Here is an 8,026-nt window from a genome sequence, read left to right as displayed (position 1 = left end):
TATTAATAAACAAAATAAGTTATTAAAAAAAGTACATCAAGCTTTTTTATCTGGTTGTAGCAACGGTCACAAGAAGCATTAACCCCAGCTTCAGATTCAGCTACTCCTCAAATGCAAGTTTTAAAACATACGAAACCCCGGATACACCGGTATTATCATGGTTTATATAAATTATAAATAGCATTCACTTAGTTATTATGTGAAGTGGGTCCCGACTTTTTAATATTTCTTAGACCTTTTAACGTGCCACTTCCATATCAAACATCGCCACATCACATTTGTAATAAATGTTCGTCCTAATCCTACTTTCCAGCTAGTTCTTTGAATCATTGAAATCCTGAAAAATGTCAGTCGAATATTGCAAAATCCCGAATAACTTTCACTACACCAGAAACAACACTTTGGATGCATTTGTTAAAAAGTTTTTTTCATTTATTCTAAGACGCGATATTCACTCAAAACATAGAACGAATGCGACCTGGAATTTACAATTTAACGGGCTTGGGCTTGCCTTGCTGGGCAGCAATGCGCTCGTTGTAACGCTTCACTGACTCCTCGCGGGAAAGATTTCCCTTGCGGGCATAACGCTGATTGATCAGGAACTTGACATCCATCTGCGGATAATTCACAATTTTAAATTGATTTTGCAATTAACTAGTTTGTTGGTTGAATTCTACTTACACCCAGGGTGGACTCGTGGCGCTTACGCAGGGGGCGCTTGATGCCATTGCGGTGAGCCTTCTTGTTCTGGTTGTGATTTGTGTGATTCTTGGACTTGGCCATTGCGAATTATCAACTGTTGGGTATCAAGTAATAGTCGAAGGCCAATCGGAAGGTACCACAATATGAAAACAGAAAATATTAAATTTAGTACACCATTTACGATATCCTTTTTGCCATAACGAGTGCATCAAAAGCCGATTGTGTAGTATAAACAACATTTTTATAGATTTTTAAATTATAATCTTTTTCATTTGCAACCTACGTTTCTGACAGTTCAGCGGAAAAGAAGAGGAAGAAGCAGAGTCACTATCGATACATTAGCTTAACGTTGCTTATCGATAGACTAAAAACAGCTGTTATATGTTTCAAAAAGCTCTGGCAACTCCTTTCTTTAGTTCATTGTGAATAGTAAGGAGGTAAACAACGAAGTATATGCAATTGTAAACAAAAGCCAAGAGAAAACTCATTTTTCTCAATTTTCTTTGTGAAAAATACTTATTTATTATTTTAAATTAAATTTATTTGTAATAATATTATTTGGCCGCAGCATCAGTGTACTATAAAAGATCGATTCCTTATCCACTTTAAAAACATATCGATACTTCAATGTTGCCATCGATGTTTCTTCACTTCTAAAATACAACGCAAATTCACTTGACCGAATCAAAAATATAAATTAAATTCTCGTTCTTTTAAACCACAAAAAAAGTGTATTGTATCGTGAAAATTTTCGCAAAGCTCACAGCACTGTAATTGTGTTTTGGGATAGGTAAGTAAACCTGCCATAAATAAATAACTATGAAGTTATCTTCTGTACGCACGTATTGCATACAAAAATATACACAAGAGTGTGCATGTGACAATGTCGTTGTGTTTGTGTGCGGGCGGTTGGGTTGTTATGTGTTAGAGTGAGAGGAAAGAAAAAACCTATGAGTCATCATCTAAAAACAAGTTATCACGACAACAGCAACCCATTTATTTTATTTGTGCTCTCTCGCTTCGCAGTCTGACGTCATATTCAGAGGAAAAATGAAAACAATCGTTTCCGCCGCAACCGCTGCCGCTTTATCGGCCAATAATTCAAGCAACAGTAACAGTGCTAACGCCGCAGCGATAGTACCTAAAACGGAACCAGAAGCACTTGGCACCGAAGACTCGATGGAATTTCAAACACCCAATAACAGCAGTTCAACAACATCAACAGCCATCGTGAACAAGCGACCAGCGTTTTTGGACCTCAATAAAGTTACAAATAAACGGGTCATCGATCACTTGAACATTGATTCGCCAGACTTGCAAGGCAAAACTTTAAATACTCCTGACTTGGAAAAAATTCTGTTGTCCAGCAATCTAATGCAGACACCACAGCCCGGTACAGTTTTCCCATCGAAAGTGGGTCAAATCACCTCGGAGCAGGAGGCATTTGGCAAGGGCTTTGAAGATGCATTGCAGAATCTTCACACCAGCAAGAACACCCAAGCATTTCTGGGTAATCCCAACACAGCGTCTGGAAATAATTCTTCAGCAGCCGGCAACGCGATGACAGCTGTTAATAATGGCATTAGTGGTGGCACAATTATCTACAACACAGTGGGTAAGTTTTACCTTGCTTGCATTTCTAAAGTATCGAAATTAATATGCTTCTATCACATAGATCGCTTTCCTGTCATCAAAGATGAGCCACAGAATTCGGCAGGTTCCCCGACTGTGAGTCCCATCGACATGGCCGACCAGGAGAAGATTAAGCTGGAGCGCAAGCGTCAACGGAATCGTGTAGCTGCCTCCAAATGCCGCAAGCGCAAGCTGGAGCGCATCTCCAAGCTGGAGGATCGCGTCAAAATGCTCAAGGGCGAGAACACAGATTTGGCGGGCATTGTCAAGGGTCTAAAAGATCATGTAGCCCAGCTGAAGCAACAGGTTATCGAACATATGGAAGCCGGTTGCACCGTTCAAGCGCTCCCCAACTCAGCGCTACTTTCGAGCAAATAACATAGGGCTATAAGTGAGGAGAGCGTGCAACAGTATATGTCGAGCTTATTGCCGGACGACAATGATACAGAAGCCGAAACAGAGGAACAATTGGAACAGGAACAGGAAATTGAAGATGCAATTGAGACGGCCGTGGACGAGGAAAGTGGTGAAGTGTTGCTATCAGCCGTAGCCTTGGAGCAGGAAATCTCCCTTGAATTATTGCTGAATGCAACGTCCAGCACTTTCGATTTGGATGCTCTGCCAAACAATCATGTGGTAATTGAGGCCGTTGACCAGCTGACGGACTGCAGTGAGTCCACAAGCTGAATCACACAATCAATGAATGGCTTGGAGTGCCTTTAAAGTTTAAACAAAAACACAAATAGATATTGTCGTTTACTGCTTAAGCTTTGATTATATACTAATGTGCAATGCCTTATTTTATTTGCTAAAGTTATTTAAATTGCTTTTGGAAAGTGCTTTTTTATTTAGTTGTAGATGTGTACATACATCATGCATATATGTACTTATATATGTCTAGTTTTAAGATCAAGTATTACTTTACGTGTTTGATTATAAGAAAATATATATTTACTACAAATCTGAGAATACTTTTCACTGGGTAGCAGCTTAAGTTCCATTTAAAGAGATAATAACAATATTTATCAAAAATTTAAACACGCTTTATTTGTTATTCCAAGCTAGGGGCTGTAAAATTTCTAATTGACATAGATATGATCTTATTTCTTGGAATAGAGTGACTAATACTAAAGCTACTTTTAAATTTATTAAAATTCGGAATATGTTTGAGTATATTAGGTGTCTTCTGATGAAGATTATTGTCACCTTTACCATTAAATGCAATTATTTGTATTATTTGTCCTTTAATGTGAAGCACGAACAAGATGGAAACACTCACGAATGCTATTGTAAGGCACGTTAACGGACTCCCATCTCTAATTGTGACGCACAGTAGTGCGACGTTGATTTGCCCGGAGTAAAAGTTAAAAATAAAACCCGCATTTGTTAAACAAAAGAGAGAATACAACAAACATGACAATTGAAAACAAAACACATGTAGATATTCAAAACAAATATAAATTATATATTTCGAGTGCAAAGTAAGGGCAAAAGACCACAGAAATTATAATAACAAAAGTCATAAGATAACAAAGTACAGGAAAAATGTTTATTGCAAATGGGTTAACAACAAAATAAATACAATGAAGGTGCAAAGGTAAAAAAGTGTCAATGTTGAGCTACCTTAAAGTAAGGTAAAATAAATAAAGATTCGAAGGCTCCCAACCCAACCCGTTATATAACTATAAATTAGCTAAAACCTTCGCAATTTGTGACCGCAAAAATACTGAATAACAAAAGTTATTTTGGCAGTGGCAAACCGTCGATTAAGAGGCTCTTTTCATCGCTGAGCTGTCTTGGTCCGTCTCCGATCTTGGTATGAATGATGTATTTCAGCAGATTCTTGGGATTGACATGTTCCGCAATTCCATTTGTGGCTACCTTCTTGAGCTCAACTGGTGGCACTGGAATGCCTTTCAAGTACTCGACACTTTGCTGGGCATCGTTGGGGAATGCCACCTGAATGGCTGCCAAGAGAGGCGCCACATTTTCAGCCAACACATAGAGGCATCCGTTGGGTCCCGCATCGAAGGTATAGGCAGCCTTCACTTCTCCAACGGATTCGTTGTAATCATGCACGAAATTCACTATCGCATGCGACACATCGTTCATGTAAACACAGGGTGGATAAGTGTCCAACGCGATAGCGTGCAATTGATTTGAATCCCTCATAGTCAGCTCGGCGAATGTCTTAAAGTCTCGCGCTTGAATCGCCGCCCGCAGTTCTTTGATACGTTGCGGCACAATCGTTGTAGCACGATGTTGTATTAATGTTGATGTCTCCACGGCACTTTGCATGCCTTTTGTGGAGCCCGTCTTCTTGCGGGCATCGTTCACTACCAGTATGAGCATGTGCATGTTGGGCCAATGTTCGGCGGTCACCAGTTGCTCGGCAATCGAATCGCTGCCATCATCCGCCGTTCCTCGATGCCATTGCACGAAACCGCCGTGTAAACTGCGGCAGGCGGAACCGCTGCCCTGGCGTGCAATCGTTGTAAGCTGCTCGTTCATTGGTATCTCGTATAGGCGTGCCAGCGTGTACACTAAGCAGGCGTATCCGGCTGCACTCGAAGCCAGGCCAGCTGCAGTGGGGAAATTGTTGTAGGATGCAATGTGCAGTTTCCATGAGAGGGGAAATTTGAGGCCGCCATTGGCCAGTGCCAAACGCTGCACGCCTTCTATACAACGCATGAGACGTGCGTTATCCTCAAATGGAACAATCTCACCATTCAACCACATGCGATTTTGTTTAAAACTCTCGGAAGCAGCAACGGTTGTTTTTGCCGACATCTCATTTGCGTCAAGTGTCATGCTGATGGAGTCATTGATGGGCAGTATCAGTTCCTCGTTTCGTTTGCCCCAGTATTTCACAAGGGCCATATTTACAGGCGCTTCACACGTTGCGGAATACATTCTTCACTGATAGTCGTATAAACAATGTAGACATCCAATCCAAACAAAAAAAAAACACTTTCCCCAGCTTTCACTACAAATTCCACTTCTCGCCCGATAACAACGTCCGATAATCGAATAAAATATAACACTGCAATGTTTATGGGCTTTAGTATTTTGTACATGGTCACCCAAATAAATTAGTATTATTGCATGGACTATTAGATATAATAAATAAATAAAAATATATATGTACATATAAATATTTAAAATAAATAATATTAATTTAAATTTCGAAAATGGATTGCCAAAAAATTGAAGTAATCTTTGAACACTCCACGGTATGACCATTCACTTATTTTCTACCGGCATATTGTTAAATCAAACTTGTGGTCACACTAGTGTAGAATCTGCAAACATACGAACGTAAACAAATATCTTTCTTGAAGTAATTAAAAAAAAAACAAAATGCCATTAACTGCAGAAAGTGCGGCACAACAAATTCAGGTTAGTTTAATCACGAACATGAGAATGTACAAATATGAATTAATCAATGTGCTACAGGAACGACTGAAAGACATACAACAACACATACACAAAGTGGACAGTGAACGGCGTCGTGCAGAAACTTCTATTGCAAATATTGTGCGAGCACAGCAAAGTCAGATAGCGACCCCGAAATTAAAGAGTCTGCTGCAGTCAAAGATATTGGAGGCCACACAGGAGGAAGCAACGATAAGAGCAGCGTTGGCTAAAATCCATGAAATACGCAACATACGGAATGAACGTCGCATTCAAGTAACATTTAGATAGCGAAATATTTGAGGAGTTCCAACTAAACTTTTTTCTTGCAGGCTAGAAATGCGGGCAATAAAGAAGCCATTCGTCGTGGTGCGCTCATGAAAATGGTGCAATTGTCGGCGCAAACGTTGCCGCTATTCGTTAGCAAACCAGGCGAACGAGCTCCGGCTCTTTGCGGAGCAATTCCAGCTGAGAGTAGCTATGTAGCCAAAGTAGGCGACAATGTGGCCGCCTTGGCCAAGGGCATTGATGAGGAGGAGAACTGGATCTTGGCGGAGGTGGTGCAGTTTCTACATCGTCAGAACAAATACGATGTTATTGACATCGACGAGGAGCAAAAGGATCGCCATGTACTAAGCAAACGCAAAGTTATTCCACTGCCATTGATGCGTGCAAATCCGGAGACCGATGGTCATGCACTCTTTCCCAAAGATACAGTTGGTAAGTGCACAACTAGCGCATGACTTTAGAGCAAGCTAATCTCTCATTCCATATATTATTTAGTGATGGCTTTGTACCCACAAACTACGTGTTTCTACAAAGCTATCGTGAATCGCCTGCCACAAACAGCTACCGAAGATTATGATGTGCTATTTGAGGACTCGTCGTATTTGAATGGGTACGCGGAACCGCTGCCTGTAGCCCAAAGATATGTCATTGCATACAGACCCACCAAGAAAGGTGGCAGCAGCGGCAGTGGAAATCTCTCATCGGCTTAAGCAATAACAAAAAGTGGGGAAAATTAAAAAACATGCGAGTATCTCAGCAATTGTTGTAAGATCTATATATATAATTATATACATATTCATAAACTTAACTTCTATTTGCAATTATTAGCTATTAATTCATTCCTCCTCGTCCTCGTCATCTTCATCTTCGTTATCTTCATCCTCTTCCATTGGGGTTTCTGCTGTATCCTCCTGTACATCATCCTCAACATACAGCTGGAAGCCATCAGCCTTTGTCCACGAGCACTTCATAGTGAGGCGAAACTTGGCCATTGGTTTCCCAATCAATTTTAAGATACGTGCTTGCTCTGGGGTCAGTACCTTGCCCTCCTCGCATACAGTGTAATCACTGTAGATGGTTACAATGCCCTTTTCGAGCTTTGTGGGCAGTCCCAATGAACGCAAATGTGGCTCCATGGAGTGAGCGAATTCCTCAAGTGGCCCGGCTGGCAAAGTAACAGTTTCGGTTGCTTTAAAACCACTGCGCGCATATTCTACGGCCCAATAGTTTTCGGCCCATTCCAGAACTTCTGATTTGGACTTTTCCGTAAACAACAGACCCACTTGACCACTAAGACGCTTCGAAAGCTGTTTAGAAGATTGTGAAATTGAATGAATGAATTAATGATTTTAGAAGTTGTTGTCAAGTTGTACCTTGTGAATGCCCGTCTCCACTTCCTCAGCTTTATTGCGACCCAATCCGATTTGCATTATGCGGTTTTTGCCAAAGATGAAACGTGAGTTGCGTTTCCACTCCTGTCTCAGATCTTTAAGCAGATTATTACGCATATTCTGGACCTGAAACACGAAAATGTTGGGATACTTCTCAACGCAAACCCGAATATCTTCGATGATCCGCTGTTTCCATGCCAAACCCTTGCGGTCTGTCTTCGTTAGAGACACTACCAAAATACCGGAATACAAATTATATATGAGGTTTATTAATATTGATTAGTAGTTTTTTTGGGTACCTTTCTTATCACGTTTCGAGCGCGGCATCGTAGCAGTTTTTATATATTTCTAAATTGAGGATCTGAAATTTAAACACACTAGTAAACACGTGCGACCGCAACGATGATGACTGTGTGACCGCGAAAAATATTTCAAAGCGAACTATTTTACATCGATAAAAATACCAATTACTGCTGCCTACAAATGTACCACTTTCGTGAATACTTTTTTTTTATTTCAGCTTTTCTAAAAATTAAATGTTGTAGAAACACACTTGGCAACGCCAATATCTTCTTTAAATAATTAAAAAACAATGTTAA

At 40.4% G+C, this 8,026-nt stretch overlaps 5 protein-coding genes across 5 annotated transcripts; 2 read left to right on the top strand and 3 right to left on the bottom strand.

Annotated features, from left to right (window-relative positions):
* Nucleotides 1–406: 406 nt before the first annotated feature.
* On the bottom strand, nucleotides 407–1,071 carry LOC133842499 (large ribosomal subunit protein eL29). The gene is made up of 3 exons (XM_062275606.1): nucleotides 986–1,071; nucleotides 682–796; nucleotides 407–614 (listed from the first exon to the last, which is right to left on the bottom strand). Exons 2-3 carry the CDS (start codon nucleotides 781–783, stop codon nucleotides 486–488), a joined length of 231 nt encoding a protein of 76 aa, XP_062131590.1. The 5' UTR covers nucleotides 784–796; nucleotides 986–1,071; the 3' UTR covers nucleotides 407–485.
* A 261-nt stretch (nucleotides 1,072–1,332) lies between these two features.
* On the top strand, nucleotides 1,333–3,295 carry LOC133842493 (transcription factor Jra). The gene is made up of 3 exons (XM_062275596.1): nucleotides 1,333–1,492; nucleotides 1,729–2,317; nucleotides 2,378–3,295. Exons 2-3 carry the CDS (start codon nucleotides 1,753–1,755, stop codon nucleotides 2,710–2,712), a joined length of 900 nt encoding a protein of 299 aa, XP_062131580.1. The 5' UTR covers nucleotides 1,333–1,492; nucleotides 1,729–1,752; the 3' UTR covers nucleotides 2,713–3,295.
* Nucleotides 3,296–3,869: 574 nt separating this feature from the next.
* LOC133842492 (diphosphomevalonate decarboxylase) lies at nucleotides 3,870–5,352 on the bottom strand. Its single transcript, XM_062275595.1, has one exon. The coding sequence runs from the start codon at nucleotides 5,245–5,247 to the stop codon at nucleotides 4,075–4,077; it is 1,173 nt and encodes a 390-aa protein (XP_062131579.1). The 5' UTR covers nucleotides 5,248–5,352; the 3' UTR covers nucleotides 3,870–4,074.
* A 105-nt stretch (nucleotides 5,353–5,457) lies between these two features.
* LOC133842494 (SAGA-associated factor 29) lies at nucleotides 5,458–6,759 on the top strand. The gene is made up of 4 exons (XM_062275597.1): nucleotides 5,458–5,733; nucleotides 5,791–6,024; nucleotides 6,081–6,468; nucleotides 6,532–6,759. Exons 1-4 carry the CDS (start codon nucleotides 5,695–5,697, stop codon nucleotides 6,744–6,746), a joined length of 876 nt encoding a protein of 291 aa, XP_062131581.1. The 5' UTR covers nucleotides 5,458–5,694; the 3' UTR covers nucleotides 6,747–6,759.
* A 37-nt stretch (nucleotides 6,760–6,796) lies between these two features.
* On the bottom strand, nucleotides 6,797–7,887 carry LOC133842497 (mRNA turnover protein 4 homolog). Its single transcript, XM_062275604.1, has 3 exons — nucleotides 7,727–7,887; nucleotides 7,410–7,657; nucleotides 6,797–7,343 (listed from the first exon to the last, which is right to left on the bottom strand). The coding sequence occupies exons 1-3, from the start codon at nucleotides 7,752–7,754 to the stop codon at nucleotides 6,873–6,875; spliced, it is 747 nt and encodes a 248-aa protein (XP_062131588.1). The 5' UTR covers nucleotides 7,755–7,887; the 3' UTR covers nucleotides 6,797–6,872.
* Between the last annotated feature and the right edge of the window lie 139 nt (nucleotides 7,888–8,026).

The sequence above is a fragment of the Drosophila sulfurigaster genome, chromosome 3 (genome assembly GCF_023558435.1).
Source record: "Drosophila sulfurigaster albostrigata strain 15112-1811.04 chromosome 3, ASM2355843v2, whole genome shotgun sequence".
Taxonomy (NCBI): domain Eukaryota; kingdom Metazoa; phylum Arthropoda; class Insecta; order Diptera; family Drosophilidae; genus Drosophila; species Drosophila sulfurigaster.
The sequence above is the reverse complement of the archived record's forward strand: the minus strand, read 5'-3'. Positions and strand labels throughout refer to the sequence as shown.

Excerpts from the sequence above, each read along its gene's own strand:
- LOC133842499 (XM_062275606.1), bottom strand. The coding sequence starts at position 783 with ATGGCCAAGTCCAAGAATCACACAAATCACAACCAGAACAAGAAGGCT. Across the intron at positions 615-681 it reads GCCACGAGTCCACCCTGGGT|ATGGATGTCAAGTTCCTGAT; the intron begins GTAAGTAGAATT and ends AATTATCCGCAG.
- LOC133842493 (XM_062275596.1), top strand. The coding sequence starts at position 1,753 with ATGAAAACAATCGTTTCCGCCGCAACCGCTGCCGCTTTATCGGCCAAT. Across the intron at positions 2,318-2,377 it reads AATTATCTACAACACAGTGG|ATCGCTTTCCTGTCATCAAA; the intron begins GTAAGTTTTACC and ends TCTATCACATAG.
- LOC133842492 (XM_062275595.1), bottom strand. The coding sequence starts at position 5,247 with ATGTATTCCGCAACGTGTGAAGCGCCTGTAAATATGGCCCTTGTGAAA.
- LOC133842494 (XM_062275597.1), top strand. The coding sequence starts at position 5,695 with ATGCCATTAACTGCAGAAAGTGCGGCACAACAAATTCAG. Across the intron at positions 5,734-5,790 it reads GTGCGGCACAACAAATTCAG|GAACGACTGAAAGACATACA; the intron begins GTTAGTTTAATC and ends AATGTGCTACAG. Across the intron at positions 6,025-6,080 it reads GGAATGAACGTCGCATTCAA|GCTAGAAATGCGGGCAATAA; the intron begins GTAACATTTAGA and ends TTTTTCTTGCAG.
- LOC133842497 (XM_062275604.1), bottom strand. The coding sequence starts at position 7,754 with ATGCCGCGCTCGAAACGTGATAAGAAAG. Across the intron at positions 7,658-7,726 it reads CTCGAAACGTGATAAGAAAG|TGTCTCTAACGAAGACAGAC; the intron begins GTACCCAAAAAA and ends GTATTTTGGTAG. Across the intron at positions 7,344-7,409 it reads TGGAGACGGGCATTCACAAG|CTTTCGAAGCGTCTTAGTGG; the intron begins GTACAACTTGAC and ends TCTTCTAAACAG.